The sequence below is a fragment of the Nannobrachium achirus genome (genome assembly GCF_963921795.1).
Source record: "Nannobrachium achirus genome assembly, chromosome: 10".
In the NCBI taxonomy this organism is placed as follows: Eukaryota; Metazoa; Chordata; class Actinopteri; order Myctophiformes; family Myctophidae; genus Nannobrachium; species Nannobrachium achirus.
In genome coordinates, this window is record NC_137819.1 from 6,327,034 (window position 1) to 6,349,591 (window position 22,558).

Below are 22,558 nucleotides of genomic sequence, written 5' to 3' on the forward strand. Positions count from 1 at the left end.
GGCCCTTGAGGGAGTTCCCGGGGGTCCCCAGCCAAATGAGGAGTAGTAGTAGTATTTGAACTATGTTTGTAAAACATCTGGTGTGAGTCACCTGTATGACATGGCTGTTGACCGCGTCCTGCTTGGCCAAGTCGGGGACAAGCGTCAGGAGCTCCGTGTCCGACAGAGAGGTCAACTCGGGGAACTTGATCCTCTAAATGCAGAACATAACGTTAACATGTAGGAAACCTCTACTACAGGGGTCTTCAACGTTTTCAAGCCAGGGACCCCTTAGCTCAAGGTTCAACTTTATTGTCAACAATACCAATTTAAGTAAAAAGGTAAGTGAGATTCATTGTGTGCAAACAAAAGCAGCAATAACTAATAATAATAAAACTTTATTTGTATAGCACCTTTCATGACATGAAATGCAGCTCAAAGCGCTTTACAGAGCAGAAGATGAAGCACAAGTGCTTAACAGAGAAAACAAATAATAAAATCAGTGTTACGTTGCTAAAACAAAACTAGGCTGCTTAAGTCTATATATGTTAGCTCATCCAGAGCCCAGGACATTAACGGATTAGGGGGTCCAGAGTGCCCCCTCCCGGCCCCATTAACGGCCATTGTCTTATTTTGAAGGCCAGAAGTCTAGACCGGAAGTACTTCCGGTCTGACGTCATCGGATCCTGCGACGGAACCGAACATTGTTTACGTGGTGCCATGCTGGATTGCATAGGAGCGTTTATACATGTGTTTTATAAGCGAGCATCTGCCTCCATCTTCGCTTCTAAAGTGTTGTTTTGAGATAATGGACATTAAAGATGAGATCGGCCGTCCACCTCAATGTTATGGGATGACTATTGTGTGCTCGTGGAGCCGTGATGATGACAAATCAGCGCGGATTTCGTCTCCGGAGCGTCGGCCATTGTACTAGGTATTTTTACTCGCCGTTACAGTAATATATTACTTTTCGCGCGACATCACGCATTCGGCACTATACGTACTCTAGTACTTATCGCGTGACATCACGCGAAAGGCACTAGATGAGTTAAGATCTAAAACAACTACCTAAAAAGTGCAAACACTCAGTGCAAACTGCAAAAGCAGGGACCCCCACTACATATTATTATAATTATGTTGCAGATTAAAAATCTTCACAGATTTCTCAGACAGCTTAGACTTGCTTGACAGCACTGTCATCGTGTTGGAGTAATGTGTATTTTCAGACATTTAACCGTCAATACCTCTTTGCCAAACATAGCCGATCTACAAGCTTACAGCACCTGTAGATCGGCTATTTTTGGCTAATGTTCCACTCAGAATAGGGATGCTGGGGTTCAAGTGGTTAATGTAAAAAAAACATGATCCTATCTCACAAAGATTTGGCGGCCCCCCTGTAGTAACTCTGAGGACCCCCTAGGGGTCGCGGACCCCCTGTTGAAGACCCCTGCTCTACTACATATAATAATAATGTATTTTTGAGTTTTTTTTTGGCATGACAACGTTTGAGCACCACTGTTATGGCAATTCTTCTTTTTTTTTAAGAAAATGTTTCAATGACTCACCACGTAGTTTAACTGATGCATGGGATTGGACCTGTGTTGTCTGTTGCTATTGGGCTTGGTCTTGCACAGTGTGCAGAACAACGTAGAGCGTTTCTCGTGCGTGACCGACACCATGAACCTCACACCTGGAAGAGGTTCACAAGAGAGCACAAGTCTGATTAGATAACAGCAGCATTGACAGGTTGTGACGTTGTAGATCTATTTTTGAGATTCTAAACGACGCTATAGGTTACGTAAGTGATTTCATTTAATTCAAATCATAACAAAATGGGTCTATGATCTGATAGTACTAGTTACTACAGAGTGTTTGCTCCATATTTGGAAGAAAACCGTTTCAGTTGCTCCACCAAAACTGTTGGGTGACAGTCAGGATATGGTTGAGTGGGGACGGGCCTTGCGCGCACCAAGGCCCGCTCACACATGATCACGATTGGAGGAAGGCCTTGACTGTCACCTACATGACAACTGAAACTTGAGTGAAATCACTTACCCTACCCTTTAACATTTGTGAAGAATCTTGCCAATAATGACGTGCCCAAAATAGGGACAAGTGGTTAAAAAAAAAGGTTCTACTGACCCACGACAGGTCCATATGTTATGGATTCGGATCGCCTGCTGCATTCTGATGTTTCCGAAGGGCTGCTCCCACAGGTAGATGCTGGAGACACGGCCGTGAAGAGTGAGAGAAGCCCCTGTGTGTCCCTCTTCAGCGTTGCGTCAACGCTATTTGTCCTCGCATAGGTCTGCAAAGGGCCCATCGTGGACCAATCTTCATTCACAGATGTCTCCGTGACCTGTTGGTTGGTCGCCGTTCTCAGAGCGGTTTCTGACGTTTTGGAGACGACTTCGTTCTTTCCCCCGGCAGCATCACAGGTCCGTGGGACGGTCGGACTGAAGGTGGTGGCTTCTTTGCCTGAAGCGTGTGATGGGGATGGTCTGGAGATGGTTGCAGTGGATGTGGACAAAGTTGTATTTGAGACGGTTGCAGTAGGCTTGGACGTGACTGTAGCGGAACGGCAGACTGTCGCACTTGGTTCAGAGGTGGTCGCAATGGCTTTGGATTTGGCTGGAGTTGCACTGGAGACGTGTGCAGTGGGTTTGGAGTTGGCTGTGGTTCTCGATACTGCTGAAGTTGCACCAGAGGTAGTCTGGCTCGGGTGTGACATGGCTCCAGTAGAATCGGAGAGGGCGGACGTTGCACCGGAGACGGCTGCAGCGCGATATGGGGCTGCAGGTTTGGATGTGGTCACAGTGGTTTTGGAACTGATGGCAAGTTTTGAGTTGGCTGCAAGCACATCGGAGGTTGTGGTAACTTGTCGGCTGGTTGCAGATTTCGATGTGGATTCGGTAGTTTTGGAGGAAACTTGTTTTTTGGCTGCAGTACCACAGGCCTCTGTGACAGGTTTATCTGAAGTGCTCATAGCTTTAGACGCAACTCCCATAGATGTAATAGGTTTAGACATGGTTGGAGTTATATTTGAGAGAGTTGCAGCAGTAGGCTTGGACATGGCTGTAGCAGAATGGCAGGCTGTTGTACTTGGTCTAGAAGTGGCCGTAGACGTAGTACGTTTGGAGACGGTTGCGGCGGATTCAGACGTGGCTGGAGTTGCACTGGAGACGTGTGCAGTGGGTTTGGAGTTGGCTGTAGTTGTTGACACTGTTGGAGTTGCACTGGAGATGGTGCTAGCTTTACCTGAAACCCTTGGAGCTTCAGAAGCAGCTCCAGTTAAGAGGGCAGCGTCCATAGCTTCCCAGAGATCTTCCTGAGATTCGGAGATGGCTGGACCTGTACTTGGTTTGGAGGTGATCATAGACGTGGTAGGTTTGGTGATGGTTGTGATGGATTTGGACATGGGTGGAGTTGCGTCGTCACCATTTGCCATCATAGAGGTCTGCATATGGCCGGTCTTGGAGACCGCCTTGGCAGTCTGACAGGTAGTCAAGGTCGTGTTGGTTCTGATGGCAGTCACAGATGTCTCTGGAACTAAGTGTTTTGTTGACATTTTCCAAGACATAACGGGATTTGCTATATCGGTCATGTAGCGGACTGGAGTTGCACTGGAGGTAGTCTGGGGTGACTTAATTCCAGTAGATTTGGAGATGGAAGATGTGGTTGCAGTAAATTTGGAACTGATGGCAAGTTTTGAGTTGGCTGCAAGCACATCGGAGGTCGCCGTAACTTGTTGGTTAGTTACATGTTTCGATGTCAATTCTGATGTTTTGGAGGCAACTTCGTTTTTGGGGTTATCTGCAGTATCACAGGCCCATGTGACACTTTTTGAAGCACTCACACGTTTTGACGCAACTCCCATAGGTTTAGCAGGTTTGGAGGTGGTTGGAGTTTTATTTGAGAGCGTAGCAGTAGGCTTGGACATGACTGTAGTGGAATGGCAGACTGTTGTACTTGGTTTAGAGGTGGTCGTAGATGCAGTAGATTTGGAGATGGTTGCAGTGGATTTGGATTTGGCTGGTGTTGCGCTAGAGATGTGTGCAATGGGTTTGGAGTTGGCTGTAGTTCTTGAGGTGGTTGGAGTTGCACTGGAATTATTCTGGTTTCCAGCCGATTTGGAGGACGTTGCACTGGAGATGGTTGCAGCATGAGAAGCGGCCACAGATTTGGATGTGGGTGCAGTAGTTTTGGAACCGATGGCAAGTTTTGAGTTGGAAGTTGTCGTATGTTGTTGGTTGGTTGCAAATTTCGATGTGGATTCGGACGTGTTCAAGTCAACTTCGTTTTTGGGGGTATCTGCAGTATCACAGGCCCCCGTGACGGTCAGGGTGGAGGTTGTGGCAGGTTTATCTGAAGCACTCAAGACTACAGGTTTGGATGTGGTTGCAGTCATTTTGGAACTGTTGGCAAGCTTTGAGTTGGAGGTTTTCGTAACTTGTTGGTTGGTTGCAGATTTCGATGTGGATTGGGACGTTTTGGAGGCCATCACAGTCGGGCTGGAGTTTGTGGTGGCAGGTTTATCTGAAGCGCTCACAGGTTTAGCAACTCCCATAGATGTAGTAGGCTTGGAGATGGTTGGAGTTGTATTTGAGAAGGTTTCAGCACTAGGCTTGCACATGGCTATGTCAGTATGACAGACTGTTGGACTTGGTTTAGAGGTGGTTGTAGATGTAGTAGATTTGGCGACAGTTGTGGTGGATTCAGACACGGCTGGAGTTGCGCTGGAAAGCTGTGCAATGGGTTTGGAGTTGGCTGTGGTTCTTGAGGTGGTTGGAGTTGCACTGGAGGTAGTCTGGGTCACGTGTGCCTCGGCTCCAGCAGAATTGGAGATGGTGGATGTTGCACTGGAGATGGTTGCAGCATGAGACGGGGCTGCAGATCTGGATGAGGCTGCGGTACTTTTGGAACCGGGTTCAAGTTTTGAGTTGGTTCCAATTACATTGGAGTTTGTCCCAATTTGTTGTTTGGTTGCCGCTTCAGAGGCTTTTGCTTTGGAGGCGACATTGCTTTTGGGCTTAGCCGCAGTACTGCAGGCCTGTGCGACATTCGGGCTGGAGGGGGTGGTGGCAGGTTTCTCCGAAGCACTCGTAGCTAAGGACGCAACTCCCGTCGATGCAGTCGGTTTGGAGATGGTTGCAGTGGATTTGGAACCGAGTTCAAGTTTTGAGTTGGTTGCAAGCGCATCAGAGGTTGTCGTGGTTTCGCCATCAGTGTGCGATGTGGCTGTGACAACGTTGCCTTTGGAAACAGCTTGGGCGGTATCTTCAGTTAGGCAGCTGCTGGCCAGTTCCGTTAATTCAGACAACGATTTGGATATTACATTCAAAAAGGTGTGTTCGTTAACATCCGTTGTATTGCTTGTGCCGTCTGCTGTCATATGGGATTCGTCAGTAGCTTCTTGGCTTGTGGACCCCATCTCCACCTTTAAAATAGCATACAATAGTATGTAAGTGACTATTTATTGAACATCGTTTATATGGCTAAGTTAGAACATGATAACTACTAAGCACCATTTCCAATACAGCTCTTCCAGAATCCTACATTACATTTCATATTAATCTTCATACACGGTATGTACATGTAAGTGCCACAAACAAATAGAGAAATCTCCATATACTGTATGGTCATAAAAAGAGACAGACAGATATATCTATACATATTTCTGGACAACCGTGATCCACTTCACACAAGGTTTACTAAAAGCAGGTTCACTTTGTTGGCAAAAGTCTCTGACCAAATACAATAATCCTTTGTCACCATCAATAATGATCACTGCTCTGTCTCCAGTAGCCAAGCAACCAGCAACCTTTTTTTTTATGACAATAAAAAGCTGTTTTTTTTATGACAATAAAAAGCTGTTCATTCTATGGCCCTTGGAAGGTGCTAGAATCTTGAATTGACAGAATGTAGCTACAGTTCACAGAGACTAAAGCTTTAATCTGACAAGTTAGCCAGTCAAGCCCTCCGTCTAAACCAAACAGAATTGTCAGAATCCAACACATAATATCTTTTATTAAAAAAACCCCAACCAGATTACAGTGATTAATCCAAGATGGCATGAAGGCTAAAGAATTACCCTCAATCGTCCCCATCCCTCATCTTTCTCGACCAGATGGGCCAGGGTTCGCAGCACTTCAGTTTGAAATTGAGTAGGCTTTCTCTCAAGGCTTGGCCAACCATAACCATCGAGCATACGAGGACGCGCCTCTTTCTGCAAAAAAACAAACCAACATGCATTTTAAAACACAGTTGTGTTTGAATCAGTCAGAACCAGTGTTTATTTATACAGCAAAAGAACATATTATTTAGATTTTGCTTATTTATAGTCTTTTGAATAAAGAATTTGTTTTAGTCATATTTTAGCCCATTTAAAGGTGATACACCATGCATTTAAAAAGTATTTATGTCATATTGTTTATGTCCCAAAAACGTTTTTCAAAAGGTTTGAGGCTAAATTACCACTCCTGAATAGAGAGCCTCTCTCATTTTTTAATGTCTCTCAGAGCATTTTCAGCTGCAGTACCACCTTTGGCCTGAACTGCGCCACCCCCCCTTTTTGGAAAAAAAAAAAAAAAAAATTGAAAAAAAAAATTGAAAAAAGAATAAAAAAATCTTCAAAAACGGCCGTCGCTGATGTCAGCGACGGCAGCAAATCTGGACAGCCTGTTTTGAGAACCCGTGGGATGCTTTTAACCTCCGCCTTCCCAAAACCAGAGAAAGACACAACGGTCAGAAATGGGACTTTGTGAGGATAGAAGGTGCTAGTGGGACCCCAAAAAAAGGTTTTAAAATAGGAAAAGTGAAATTTCATGGTGTATCACCTTTAATAGTCCCCCATCTGCAGAAGAAAAAGTCTCGATTCCGCGGAGAAAAATCCTGATTCTGTGGAGAACAATTCTTGATTCCGTGGCTTGATAGTTAATAAAATTATTACCCATCAATCAAAATCATTAACCCATTTAGGCCTAGAATTATTGAATGCTTTAACCAGTGAAACATAGCAGATCTACAAGCTTGTAGATCTGCTATTCTTGAAAAAGTCGTGAAAATCTTGGAATAGATGTATTTTCAAAGCGAACGTTTGTAACTCAAATTTTGCTTCTGGGGGGTCCCTGGAACTAAATATTTTGAGATGGGGGTCCGTGGCCAAATAAATATAATTTTGGGGGTCCTTCACATGAAAAGTTTGAGAACCACTGACATAGTAGTCTCTCAAGAACAGACTAACTGAGCTCCAGTTAAGTGAAAAGGACTTTTTCTTTGACGATGGCTAGCCAGATTGCTGAAATAATAATAATAATGATAATGATACACAATAATGTGTACCCGTTCAGTGCTCTTCCGAGCACAGGTCTCCACCAGGTCAGATAGGTCCTGGTGGCGCTAAATGTGAATAGGGTGCCTGGTGCCATGTCTTCTTTGGCCTTAAACAGCAATGTGACGCTGCATGCATGATTTGAGGCATTTTGTTCCAAAAAACAGTTTGGCAAAAGTGTCGCTATAACAGGCCAATGTAAAAAGAGTGGCATCTGTTCCTTGACCTAGTGGGAATGTGCTTGCAGAATTTCTCTGTAATCACAAGCTGCGTTCATGATTTAAGTAATTTTGTTCAAAATTGACCAATCCTGCAAACTTTGGAAGCCAATTTTAGCCAATTAGGATGGAATATGAAATATCGGACAGATCCGTCTTGATCACATGACTATAGACTCTATAGTCATGTGATCAAAACAGATACTGTGAGATACTGTGTACTGATTTGCATGAGTTTTGGATACAATCTCAAGGAATAATAGGAAAAAAAAGTGTTTTACATAAGTCAGCCTCCTGGTGGCGCTGTAAAAGGCATATGAAAAATGCAGGGCAGAGGTTTTTCCTTGGCCTCTAGGGAGGGCACATACAAAGTTAGGCACTCAATGGGTTAACTCATTCCCTGCTAGGCCCGATAGTCCCGAGAATATGCTAATGTCCCTCCCCGCCAGGCCCGATAGTCCCGAGAATTTCCCCAAAGAATGTAGTAGGCATGATAGCAATCGCGAAATTGCATGTTTAACCCCCATAGCATCCCCATCTTTCAAACATGGCAGCCATCTTTGTTTACATTTTAGGAAAACATAATGGCTTCTATCTCATGAATGCCTGAACGGATTTCCATTCGGATTGTTTTGTTTGAAAGCTGTGAGCAATGTGGACACACGTGGTGCATGATCTAGGCATGGGTGTGCATGATCCGTGCACTATGAATTACATGGAAGTCTATGGAGACGAATGGCAAATGGGAGTTCGAAGGTATTTTAAAAGACGGGGAATGAGTTAAACATTAGATAAGGTTTCCATTTGCCACCACCACAGGCTCAGATACTTACTATGTAGTTGTAGCGGTGTTCGGCAGATGTGATGTGACTCATGTGTTCGGCACTCCGGAAGTTTACGCAACAGCAATGACAACGGAAATAGTTGCGGGCGGGCCACTCCGGCCACCGGTACTCGGTCATCGTGCTGAGACCTGGAGGCACACGGTCACTCAATTCAAGGAAATGGTTTCGCTCAACTCGTTGCAGAATTGTCAAGATTCACAGAATAGTCAATAAATAAATAATAAACCACACAAGAACAATGTAAATAGCTCAAAAGTAACATGTGTTGTGTTTTTGTCCAAAATCAATGCTAAATGCCACTTTCAACGCCACTTTCACTTTCAATTATTCTACTCTTAATTATACCTGAAAACATCTGTAATCAACTGCAATCGACTAATCAAGGGCTTAAATGGTTGCATCAGATGTGCAATCTGGCCTGACTAGAAGTTTGTTGACTTGTAGACTGTGATTAGAGCCTTTAGAACAGGGGTTTTCAAAGTGGGTGACGGGGCACCCTGGGGTGCCGCGACGGCAGTCCAGGGGTGCCGCGAGATGATTTGATAATATTTGGAATTTATTTGGACACTTGAGAAAATATTTAGTATCATTTTAAACTTGAAGTACAAAGTTATTTTCAGTCAGTTCTAACCAAAATGGCTGTTATCTCAACGTTTTCCTCGCAACATAATCACTAAAATAGCATCACTGTCGGGCAGAAACCTCGTATCTCCAAGTTTCAAATGTGTATGTCTTTTGGTAAAGCAAAGCCCTGCTTCATCATACAAGACTGTCGCACAAAACTAGTGAAAACAGCCAATCTACAAGCGCACAAGTGCTTGTAGATCTGCTGTTTTCACTACTTTAGTACATTTTATAGATGATAAATACAAAACGAACGGTTTTGGACATACAAGGTTTCCACCCGACAACGACATATGCTATAAATATAAGGTGCAGGGAGTAAAAATTATAATGTAGGGGTGTCTCGGATGAAAAACATATTTATAGGGGTGCCCTGAGACAAAAAGTTTGGGAACCCCTGCTTTAGAAACATGGCTAATTTTAAGGAATGGTCAGAAAAGTTCAGAGAAGAGATTATTGCTTTATAAAAAAAAAGGAAAAGGATATAAAACAATTGCAAAGACACTGAATGTTCCAAAAAATACAGTTTTGAGCATAGTTGACAAGTTCTAAGTCAACAGTGGTTACACTGACTAATGTTTTGAAATAATACCAAATAACAAAAATGTAGGAAACCAAAACCCCATAAAAATGTGTCTGCGACCCACAAATGGGTCGACTCAGCGCTTGGGAACCAGTGCTGTAGCGCAGTGTTTCTCGACCGCTGTGCCTGGGGACCTTTGGTGTGCCCCTGAGAAGGGTCAAGTGTGCCCTTTGAAACTGCTCGAAAGCCAGTATTGTATTTATCATTTTAAAAATGATTTAAACTAGTGAAAACAGCCGATCTACAAGCACACAACGCCTCGCGGTGCGAGGCGTTGTGTGCTTGTAGATCTGCTGTTTTCACTACTGTTGTGCGACAGCCTTGTATGATGAAGCCGGGCTTTACTTTGCAAAGAAACATACACATTTGAAACTTGGAGATACCGGTACAAGGTTTCTTCCCGACAGTGACGGTATTTACACCCCCGTATTATGTCGGTGTGCCCATGGATTCTTGGGACATGAAAAGTGTGCCCATGCAAAAAAGGTTGAGAAACACTGTTGTAGCGTACAACTAACAACGTCAGTAAGAACAATTAACTCATTGAGTGCCAATCCCCAACTAGTTCGGCTTTATTATCGTATCGCAGAGTGCCGATCCCGAACAAGTTCGGCTTTAAAAAAAAAAAGAAAAAAAAAATTGAAAAAAATTTTTTTGAATTTTTTTTTTTTTTTTTTTGGACCCCATCAAATCTGGTGAACATGATTTCAATCGCGATTTTGCATGTTCCACCCCCATACAACCCCATCTAACATACAGGGCAGCCATGTTTGTTTACATAACATGTAAAACATAATGGCGATTATCTCAAGAATGCCTGAACGGATTTCCAATCGGATTTTTTTGTTTGAAAGCTGTGAACAAACTGCACAAATCCACTCCAATGCAATCCAGGATTGCATTGGATTTTTTAGAGCTCATTCTTCTCTGTTTTTTTCCCATGCATGAGGTGTGCAAGGTTTAATCATGGCTAAGTTGACGAAAATAAGGCTTCTAAAATGCTTGGTAGCCAATAGCTAACTTCAAGCTAACTTCATCCTCTTCCTGTACATGCACAAAGGAAAGTGTTCAGGCAAGTCATGGCTGCAGGGCTTCTGCATATACCAGCATATCTCTATGGGATTTTCTATGGCCACTGGGCGCCCTCTAGTGGTGAAAGGGGTGGCACTAAATGAGTTAACACATCTGGTGCCAACCCGGAGTTTCCCGAGTTTGAAAAGGTACTACCGCTGTGCCAACCCCGAGTTTCCCGAGTTTGGGTTTACATAATTGCGCAATTACATGGAAGTCTATGGTAACCATGGCAACGCGGGACATTGAAGAGAAAAAATCATAGCAACATAAGTGTTAAGAAGATAGTAAGAGAGAGTATGCTGACCAATGACAGGCTGAACTCTTTTAGGGCTGTTGAGGTTGTACCACAGGGCTGGGTTTGTGGCTGCGAGGTCCTCTGGAGTGACCTGGAGATCCTTGTCCTGGACATCAGAGATGAGTGGACTTGGCCGGGGTTGACAGTCAGATGTGGACAGAGGGGTTTGGAGGCCCTGGGGATGCGTGGGGCTGACCTGGATGTTGTGGATCACCTCAGAAACAACCAGGGCGTCTTCAGGTTGAGGAACTCCATGCAAAGTGTCTAGGACCTGGCAAAGACATGTATGCGTTTAAGGTTCAATAGTTGCAGCCAAAACTGTTTTTGGGATGGTGGCCATATTAGATGTGGCCACAATGATGGGCCTGAGGAGTCGCTGGGCACCCTTCCTAAATACTGCCTGGGTTACATCTGGGACACATTTGGTGCGTTTTTAGTGCAACAAATTTCCCTAAGGCCGTGGACTAGCATTTCTTAGCATAACATATTCTTATGTAACTACAGTACACAGAGACTAAAGCTAATGTCGGGCGTGAAAGGTTCAGGGGGCCACAATGGCGGTGGTGCAAGCCCATTGAGCACCTTAAAAACGAGACAAGAATCCGCAAAATAGCTGTCAAAGTTAAACAAATTGTATTGTTTTACTATATGGCAATGGTGGTAACGGCTGGGCTTTTGGTCAAGTGTTTTTAATGTCTGTTTGTAAAGTGACTCTATAGGTTTCAAGGTTGTTACGTCTGTTTGTGACCAGGTTGTGAAGCAGTATGTTATGTGTGAGAAAATCATTGCGTGCATGAAGAGCTTCGCTTTAACCCATTCAGAACGGGTACACATTATTGTGTATCATTATTTTATGCTTTAACTATTGAAAAATAGCAGATATACAAGCTCACAGCGCGGCATCGAGTGCCGCGCTGCAAGCTTGTAGATCTGCTATTTTTGAAAAATCGTGGAAATTATAATTTTGACCCGTTTCTATAAGTGTCTTTTGAATCCTTCTAAGGTTTTTTGAAAAACCTATGTTTCTATGTCAGCAATCTGGCTTAGCCATCGTCAAAGAAAAGGTCCTTTTCACTTAAATGGAGCTCAGTTAGTCTGTTCTTGAGAGACTACTATGCCAGTGGTTCTCAAACCTTTTCATGTGAAGGACCCCCAAAATTTTAAGGACCCCCAAAATTTGGCCATCTCAAAATATTTAGTTCCAGGGACCACCCAGAAGCAAAATCTGAGTTACAAACGTTCGCTTTGAAAATACAAATATTCAAAGAGTTGCACACATTTTCATTCGGTGCCGCGCTGTGAGCTTGTATATCTGCTATTTTTCACTGGTTAAAGCATTCAATAATTCTAGGCCTAAGTTGCCCACCCCTGATCTCAGAAGATAAAAGAAGAAATATTACCAGCAATCTTCCCTCATTGCTCGCCAGCTGTTGGGCCAGGTCTCGCAGCTTTCTAGCCCAATCGCGTTTAGGGTTCATAAGCTTTGGCCAACCATAGATCAGATGAGGATGCTCCTTTTCCTGCAAAAAAATATACATTATTAAGTCACAGTTCAAATTTTGCAGAATGATTGATTCAATGTCGTCTCCTTTAATAGTACCGTTCATGAACAGGGTCAGCAGAGAATGACAGTTTGAAGCAGGATGCAAAGGGCTTCTTATACCTCTTTGTGGCTATGTGGATTCATTAACCTATTCAGAACGGGTACACATTATTGTGTATCATTATTTTATGCTTTAACTATTGAAAAATAGCAGATATACAAGCTTGCAGCGCGGCACCGAGTGCCGCGCTGTGAGCTTGTATATCTGCTATTTTTTTTTAGAAAAATCATGAAAATATGTAATTTTGACCTGATTCTATAAGTGTCTTTTGAATCCTTCTAAGGTTTTTTGAAAAACCTATGTTTCTATGTCAGCAATCTGGCTTAGCCATCGTCAAAGAAAAGGTCCTTTTCACATAACTGGAGCTCAGTTAGTCTGTTCTCGAGAGACTACTATGTCAGTGGTTCTCAAAGTCTTTCATGTGAAGGACCCCCAAAATGGTATGTATTTGGCCACGGACCCCCATCTCAAAATATTCAGTTCCAGGGACCCCCCAGAAGCAAAATTTTAGTTACAAACGTTCGCTTTAAAAATACATGATTTCAAAGAGTTGCACTCATTTTCACAACTTTTTCAAAAATAGCAGATCTACAAGCTCGCAGCGCGGAGCTTGTATATCTGCTAGGGATTGGCCGATGAGATTCATCGGCTCGCATCCCTGCCCTTCTGGTACATAGAACGTCTGCACTCGGCCTCTTACCGTTGCACAGAAAACGTCACAATCACGTTCATTTTCAGCTTACGACAAACTGCAGCTTTTAATCTATGCACAAGGATTTAAGGATGTTATATTTATAATGATTACAAGAACATTCACCTCCTGTAGCCATTGAGTACTCTGTTGGAACGGATATACATTTTTACGTGCTGTTAAGACGGCAGTGTGATCGCCTCGTCTCCTCACCTCTCTGGAGGAGTGGATAACGTACTGTAATGTCGGCTAATCATTATAGTGCGGTATGCTATGTATTCCTGTAGGAATTTTTTGCCCAAATAGATTTTTTTGCTGTTTTGGCTTCTATAGGGACCAAACTCTCAGAAAATGACGGGGGTCAAATTTTCAGACCCCTCCCTCATTTCCTGGGGGCGGGTCACTTCAGTTTTGGCCCTATTCGGCCTTGTTTTCTCAATTTCCCATAGGATTTTTTGCCCAAATAGATTTTTTTGCTGTTTTGGCTTCTATAGGGACCAAACTATCAGAAAATGACGGGGGTCAAATTTTCAGACCCCTCCCTCATTTCCTGGGGGCGGGTCACTTCAGTTTTGGCCCTATTCAGCTATGTTTTCCCAATTTCCCAGAGGAGTTTTTTGCTAAAAATGATTTGTTTGCTGTTTTGGCTTCTATAGGAACCAAACTATCAGAAAATGATGGGGGTCAAATCTTCAGACCCCTCCCTCATTTCCTGGGGGCGGGTCACTTCAGTTTTGGCCCTACTCGGCCTTGTTTTCCCAATTTCCCATAGGATTCTTTTGCCCAAATAGATTTTTTTTGCTGTTTTGGCTTCTATAGGGACCAAACTATCAGAAAATGATGGGGGTCAAATCTTCAGACCCCTCCCTTATTTCCTGGGGGTGGGTCACTTCAGTTTTGGCCCTATTCGGCTATGTTTTCCCATAGGATTTTTTTGCTAAAATTGATTTGTTTGCTGTTTTGGCATCAGAAAATTATGGGTTTCAAATTTTCAGACCCTTCAGACCCTTTCAGTCACTTCAGTTTTGGCCCTTTTCGGCTATGTTTTCCCAATCTCCCATAGGATTGTTTTGCTAAAATATATTTTTTCTTTTGTTGTTTTGGCTTCTATAGGGACCAAACTATCAGAAAATGACGGGGTTCCAATTTTCAGACCCCTCCCTCATATCCTGGGGGGAGTACTTTACAATAATTTATAAACAACTTCACGGTATATTCTGAGGCTATTCAATAGTTTAGGTAGGAACAGTTCAAGTGAGGAGGATGGGGTAGCGTTTATACTTCTGACCTGTTATTATTCTTGTCAAATACAGGATCTATTCATCATCCCTGTTATCTATGTCCTCCCTTAAGGCTCATTCCCACTGGGCCAGATAAACAGATACAAAAATATCTTTCTCCATTCAAGTGGATGGTAAGATACAGATAAAAGAAAATATCTGTCACAGATATGTTTTATCTGTGTCTTACCATCCACTTGAATGGAGAAAGATATTTCTTTATCTGTTAATCTGTCCCAGTGGGAATGGGCCTTTATACTGGGAATGGGTCTTTATACTGTTGGCAAAGTCTCCAGTCCAGTGCCATAGCACTTGCAGAGACTGACTGTCCCTTGCAACCTGCTTTGCAGCCACATGTGATGAGCTCAAGTATAGAGCATCGCAGTGAGGTGTCGGAAGTCCATTTTCCATTCATTTTCACCATAGGGTTTTTCATTATCAGCCACAAAGTCGTAGCAATTCAATGTACACTTACCACTAGTCTGGTGGTTGTAAAATGGTTCTATATGCTCCTGTAGAACCCCCGAGTATGTATGCAATCACTCTAGTTTTAGTAAAAACATGTTTTAATCAAGATCGCACGGAGAAGAACTGCATTTCCCATACTGCTAAACATGTACATCCGGTGAAATCGACGTCTGTGATTGGTCTAGCTTCTTCTTCTTTCACATATCTTGCGGTTACCGCTGAAGTAGCTACTGCCCCCTGTCTTCCCGGCGGATTATTGCACTTCAGCGGAACTCCGTGAGCGATCGTCTTTCTTTTACAAATATGATGCACTATGTTAAGGATGTTGATAAGAGCATCCACAGAGATGACAATCACTACATGTCAGGCCATATGCTGGCCTGGATAACTAAACTGAGCGTGATTTAAGGGCTATATTTCAGGAAACAACAACAACATTCGCAATGCATTCTGGGAGTGTAGTTTCCGCAATTTTAAAAATAATGATGTACACAGTCTTGTACCCTGCCCTTTTTTTCAGCTTTCTAATTAATCTTTGCATTCAAAAAAATTTGAATATTGACATGATCCCTCTCCAGCCGAGGTGGCTTTGTCCAAGGCTTAAAAACGTTTAAATAAATACTTTATGAAATGTCTATGGAAGAAATGAATGCGGAAAACGCTTCCGACACCAGAGTGAGGACGGGGTGGGGCTTCAACTGCGATGCTCTATTGCCTTTGGAGCAGGGAGGGCAAGACACCTGACTGGAACATACCCTCCACTCTCTGAATTCCACCAATTCTCTTCAATTGGTGGAAGCTCAGGGCTCAGGGCAATTGGACATTGGTGTCAGCAGCCTCTTCGATGTGTGCACCTCCTCAAAATCATGTCCCTTGATGAAGGTATCATATATGACAAAGAGCATGAAAGAACTGTCCCTTGAGAAATACTCAAGCAGTCCCTGGCCTAACACGTCAACTTCTCCTTGGTTGATCACACAGTCAGGAGTTTCTTGATGGACATAGTGAGCTTCATCTCTGGATGAAGACTTAGTATTTTTAATGACCTTTAATATTACCTATAAAAGACAACTCGACCCTCAACATAGCCAGCCATCATCGTTATGATGCGTTTGTTGAATGCATCCTAAAGATCTGACCGCTTTTTGTCTTTTTCATGTTCTGAAGCACATGTGCTTCAGAACAATAAGAACTTTGACAGAATAATCGTCCTCCGTCAGATCATGCTATGGGACACATGGAAGATCTTCCTACAGGGGCTCTGCCCTGGCATCTTCAATTGCATGCAAAATCGGAACCCCCTCATTTTCTGACAGTTTGGTCCCTAAAGAAGAAAAGAAGAAAAAAAAATCTTTCGGAAAACTTAACCCCCCCTCCCCCTTGCCGCCTCAGGAAATGGGGGAGGGGAATGAAAATTTCAACCCTGTCATTTTCTGATAGTTTGGTCCCCATAGAAGCCTAAACAGCAAACAAAACAATTATAGCAAAAAAAGAAAGAAAGAAAGAAATTGGAATGCATAGCCGAATAGGGCCAAAACTGAAGTGACGCGCCCCCAGGAGATGAGGGAGGGGTCTGAAATTTTCAACCCCCTTATTTTCTGATAGTTTGTTCCCTATGGAAGCCAAAACAGCAAACAAAACAATTTTAGCAAAAAATCCTATGGGAAATTGGTAATGCATAGCCGAACGGGGCCAAAACTGAAGTGACCCGCCCCCAGGAAATGAGGGAGGGGTCTGAAAATGTGACCCCCGTAATTTTCTGATAGTTTGGTCCCTATAGAAGCCAAAACAGCAAACAAATCAATATTAGCAAAAAATACTATGGGAAATTGGGAATACATAGCCGAATAGGGCCAAAACTGAAGTGACCCGCCCCCAGGAAATAAGGGAGGGGTCGGAAAATTTGACCCCCGTCATTTTCTGATAGTTTGGACCCTAAAGAACCAAAATCTGCAGAAAAATCAATTTTGGCACAAAAATCCTACAGGAGCTGTATTTTGGACACAGCATACCACACTATTATGCTCATTCATCAGGCACGTGCTCACATAGACATCAACGGGGGCTTGAGCCCCTGCCCTCTCCAGACCATGAAGTAAGCCATTTACCATGAGAGGGAGTGGGTTGTTGGCTGATTTAACACTGTTTCAGGGTTGTGGCACGAGGCGCTGGCAAGTAATAAGGTTTCTTTTGCCACCAAAGGCTCACATACTCACTATGTAGTGGTAGCGGTGTTTGGCAGATGTGACGTGAGTGTAGAGGTCAGAACGGGGGAAGTCTCTGGAACAGCACTGACAATGGAAATGGATGCTGGTGCTGTGCTTTGCAGACAACTTTTTCTGCTCCAACCTTTTGATCATGCTCAGACCTGGACAACACAGAATAGTCACATATAACACAATTGCAAGTACTGTGGATCAGTGGTTCTCAACCTTTTCAGGACGTGACCGCCCGAATAATCATATTCTAACTGGGGACCCCCCACTCTACGAGCATGTATGTTTCACCATTTCTGCCTCTAATATTTGACAATTTGGTAAATGTTTAATTTGTCATTTTTTAGGTATTAAAAAGTCCTTAAATTGTCACTTTAGAAATGACCCTGTATACACTTACAGTTTGTTTAATGTTGAGAGAGAAAAAAAACAGTGTTACGGTTAAGTAAGCTAAGCTAATCCTCAGGGGACCCCCTGGGGGTTCCGACCCACAGGTTGAGAACCCCTACTGTAGATGATCGTCAATGCTCATCACACGTTATCTGAACCAAAACCATAAATGGTCTTATTAACTAGTTCACAGCCAAATCGCCTTCCATCGCCATTTTGAGGAGGGTGAGGCAGCCAGATCGCCCAACGTCGCCTTGGGGATCATTTTCTGATCATTTTGGTATTTTTTTGACATTTTTTGAGCTATAAATGACCTTTCTAGCTTAATTTTAGTCTAAAGTTACATATTCGAAGGAAGTGACATCATCGATGACGTAACCCGGAAGTCGTTCGGCCATAACATAGAATGGGCCTTTTTACAGCATTGAATGTTGACGTTTTTCTTATCAAACTTTACCATATCTAGACCGATTTTCATTCGGAAAAAAATGGCTGGACTGACAGATTGGTCACTCAAGAGCAAAAACGAGTGTAAATGGCGTGTGCACGACGTTCGGATCGTGTTTTATAGCTCCCGTTCGGCGGACCGGGAGACATAATGGCCGCCAATGGGCGCCGCCATTATGGGTCTACTGCTGTCCACTCGCTAGTCCAGACTCTAGGAGATTATCGTTGGGCACACTCTAGTGGATAGTACTAGTACTACATTTTACAACAATATGATCCCTGTTGGGTTAGATTAAAGCTAACTTGGAAATTAATAAAATTCCTGGCAGTATAGGCGCACAAGCCTATTGTAAATGGCTGGGAGAGAGTTAACGTCGTAGCGTCTCAGTGTTGCTATGTTAGCAAGGTTTGCATGTTGCTAACACAGTTAGTAAGAACATTTAAGAAAACTAAAATGAGAGTGTATGCCTGACCAATTTCTGGCTCTGCTCCTTTAATGTCATCGCCGTATTTCCTCCGCCATTGCATTGTTTCCACAGTAACTGCAGGGTCGATGATGTCCTCTGGAGTGACCTGGAGGTGACAGCTGTCGGTTGGTGGCTCAACTTGGGGCTGCTGGAGATCCTTGTCCTGGACATCAGAGATGAGTGGACTTGGCCGGGGTTGACAGTCAGATGTGGACGGAGGGGTTTGGAGGCCCTGGGGATGCGTGATGCTGACCTGGATGTTGTGGGTCACCTCAGAGACAGCCGGGGCGTCTTCAGGTTGAGGAACTCTTTGCAAAGTCTCTGGGACCTGGCAAAGACATGTATGCACTTAATTACTTGTCAACTTATTATTGTTTGTGCCCGGATAGCTCAGTCGGTAGAGCTCTCGCCTTTGGACCACAAGGTCATGGGTTCGATTCCGGGCACCGCCAACTCAGCGTATAAGTAGCACGGCTTGGCAAGTCGTGCGGCAAGTACTGGGAGCTGATGGTAGGTGTGGCGCTCCACCTCAGCAGTCCATCTCCCAGGGGTCTAGCGCATTGTAACGGGGACAGACTCCCGCGTGTTACCGGCTGATACCGACAATAAGCCACTCCCGACCTACTTGTTTATTATTGTCCAGGGCTTTAGGGACATATTTTGCACTGATCAGTGTAAAAGCACCAAATTTGTCCCAGATGTAACCCAGGGCAGAAACCAAGTTCGCATTTGTAGCTCATCTAGGTTCAATAGTTGGAGATGGTGGCCATATTGGATTTGGCCACAATGATGACCCTGAGGAGTCACTGGGCACCCTTCCTAAATCCTTAGAGCGCAGGGGTTAAAGCAAAAAAAAGAAAATCCATTGACTGAAATGTATTTCTATTTTCACATCAATGTCCCAATCTGTGATTTTTGAAAAGTTGCATGTGCAGCGCACACCAATACTTGGTGTGTTTCCCTCAAGTTCTGAACTGCCTTCACTGAATGTGTGTGTGCAATTCCATGCTTCATTTTTTAGAGGTACTGTATCTTCTGAGGTTCTCTTTTTAGTTTAGAGATCACTTGACTAGCCTTTTGATGACTTTGTCATTCACGCCGCGGCTATCGCTACACCCCCTTACTCCCCCTTATTTGTTTTTTTCTCCCCCATCTGCACTGATCTCAGAAATAGCCTCAAGAGGCATGCATCGACTAGCGAGCCACACAGCAAAGCTTTGTGTGTGTGTGTAGGGCTGTCACAATTATTACATAATCGTCTAATCATGATTATTTGACATTATCGCAATTATTTTGTCATAATCGTCATAATCGTGAATGTTGAAAAGAAATAGTGGAAATAGCAGATCTACAAGCTCACAACGCGTCTTGTAGATCGGCTATTTCCACTATCAATGTTATTTTTTAAGAAGTAAGTTGTCAAATATGTCAGTAATGTATTTGTATATTTAGGTTATGTGTCATATCTACCATATGCAACTTCAAAGCCTAAAAGCCAAACGGAAATGTAATTATCAACGAAAAATACACAATTAAATTGTTAATCGCCAATTATTTGAGTGACAATTAATCGTCATGTAAAATGTCATATCGTGACAGCCCTATGTGTGTGTGTGTGTGTGTGTGTGTGTGTGTGTGTGTGCGCGCGCGTACGCACAATGTCTAATTTCTGCCCCATTCCCAGTTCTCACTCTGCCATCACTCTCCAGCCAGAGCAAGAGTCAGCTGACAAAGTATCCGCTATGTGATGCTCATTACACGGCATTTGGAAGTCGGCTTGTGTCCCTTCCAAACTACCGGTGTTTCCTTGGCTTCGCAGCTGAAAATATGAACTTGAAGCTGGGCTGAATGAACGAGAAGACACCGCTGACTGCGCTGAGCACCCGGAATTAGTTTGGGATTCACAACATTTCGTCAGCACTGATATACAGTATGTTACCTCGTCTTTCACCAGCTGTTGGGCCAGGTCTCGCAGCTTTCTTGCCCAATCCTGTTTATCAAGGCTCACACAGATTGGCCAATCATGGATCAGATGAGGATGCACCTTTTTCTGCAAAAAACAACAACAAAAAACACAAAAAAAAAAATATATATATATAACATAAGTCACAGTTCAATTTTAGCAGAATGATTTGATTCAATGTTTTCATGAACAAAACAAAAAAGGAGGTCAGTAATCACACTTTGCTCAAGACCGTTTCAAAGTATAAAGTAAAAAGAGTTGAATAGTACTGTTCATGAACAGGGTCACAAGCTCCCCCTCACCCTTCTTTTTCTGCCTTTGCATTTGATGTTGTGCTTTTTCTGCTTTTGAAATTGATATTATCCTAGATAAAGTACTATGTTCTATCCGTCTGTCGTTCAATGTTATTATGAGATACTTAAAGTGTGGTGCCTGTGGAAATAAGCCTCGGCTTTCTAGGATCTCCTTTTAGTTGACCTTGTACCAGTGATTTGTACCGTCATGAAACTGTACTTTTTTTCCATTGCAAACTTCTAATACATTCTTCAATCAATCAATCAATCAATCAAACATGTATGTCAGGATGCAGATCTGGTAGTTTCACAAAGGGCTATCCACAGTTGTTACAGAGACGCTGCAACAGCTGTGGATAGCATGATGGGCTGTCTTCCCAGCCGTTTCGGAGGGTATCAGGATCGGTTAGACAAATTATGCCCCCATCTCTGGTCCTCTATTTAAGTAGCATATTGTTTTGGTGTAGCTTTAGGTTGGCAACGATCAACTAAATCCTTCTTTAATGCATTTGACACAACAATGTCACAGTCTAATAAATACCGTCCTAGCCCCGTTCAAGTAGGCTAAAGACAGATATTTTTAAATTAAACTTCACCTGCTTGACCATTTTATTTACCTGCCCCGGGCAGTCGGGTAACCGTTAGTGTCAATCCCTGTACAGTACAGTAAACATGACATGTTTAAGCCTGATTACAAGACATACGGGCAGTTGACAGTTTGCCATGGTTACTCATTGAAGTTGAATCTCCATATATGGAGATAACCTACGCATCACACTAAGTCTGACCTCACCAGCCCATATTTGGGCATGAGCAACTTATGTCTCCATATATGGAGATATGATGACATCACACAGTCCTCAGCCGATGATGTGGCGTGATGTCATACAATACACAAACGAGCCCTACAGTATAAAGGGGCAATTCTTGCCAGGAAAGAAGCATTTCTTCGACTCAGACCTTATCGCCAGGGTTGGCTTATAGCAGCTGTCGGTAGGACCATATATGGATTCTGTTAGTGTGGATCTCCTAACAGGGCATCATCTGGGATACAATCCCTTTTATGCCCATATATGGAGATCCCTAAAAGAATCCCTTTCATGCCCATATATGGAGATCCCTAACAGAATCCCTTTTATGCCCATATATGGAGATCCCTAACAGCATCCCTTTATGCCCATATATGGAGATCACTAACAGCTAACAGAATCCCTTTTATGCCCATATATGGAGATCCCTAACAGAATCCCTTTTATGCCCATATATGGAGATCCCTAACAGAATCCCTTTTATGCCCATATATGGAGATCCCTAACAGAATCCCTTTTATGCCCATATATGGAGATCCCTAACAGAATCCCTTGTATGCCCATATATGGAGATCCCTAACAGAATCCCTTTTATGCCCATATATGGAGATCCCTAACAGAATCCCTTTTATGCCCATATATTATGGAGAAATCCCTGCTCTGAGTATCTGACATCAGTGTGATGTCACCTGTTTATGCCCGTATATGGAGATCCCTGCTCTGCGTATCTGGTTGCTATGGTAAACAGTTGGTTGCTAGGGTAAAAAAACATGGTTGCTATGGTAAACAGTTGGTTGCTAGGGTAAACAGTTGGTTGCTAGGGTAAAACCATGGTTGCTAACGTACACTAACAGACCAGCAACAACAGACTGTTGCCACAGCAACGTACACAAAGGTTTGTGTACACATGTGGTGTGATGTCATACTGATGCGGAGATATGAGCAGGGCAAAGGTGTGACGTGTGACGTGTGACCGACGGAC

The 22,558-nt window shown here is 43.4% G+C and overlaps 1 protein-coding gene across 1 annotated transcript in view; it reads right to left on the minus strand.

The window, feature by feature from the left end:
• Positions 1-22,558, minus strand: part of LOC308292369 (uncharacterized protein) — a gene marked incomplete at its 3' end in the record, with an annotated part of 206,613 nt that overhangs the window by 20,789 nt on the left and 163,266 nt on the right. Inside the window, exons 50-59 of the mRNA XM_080734682.1 lie at positions 20,451-20,561; positions 18,518-18,839; positions 17,208-17,359; positions 12,349-12,468; positions 10,958-11,219; positions 8,361-8,500; positions 6,071-6,205; positions 2,122-5,416; positions 1,545-1,669; positions 92-193 (exon numbers count right to left, since the gene is read on the minus strand). Coding sequence (XP_080590808.1) covers positions 92-193; positions 1,545-1,669; positions 2,122-5,416; positions 6,071-6,205; positions 8,361-8,500; positions 10,958-11,219; positions 12,349-12,468; positions 17,208-17,359; positions 18,518-18,839; positions 20,451-20,561 — 4,764 coding nt within the window. The remainder of the gene's footprint in view (positions 1-91; positions 194-1,544; positions 1,670-2,121; positions 5,417-6,070; positions 6,206-8,360; positions 8,501-10,957; positions 11,220-12,348; positions 12,469-17,207; positions 17,360-18,517; positions 18,840-20,450; positions 20,562-22,558) is intronic.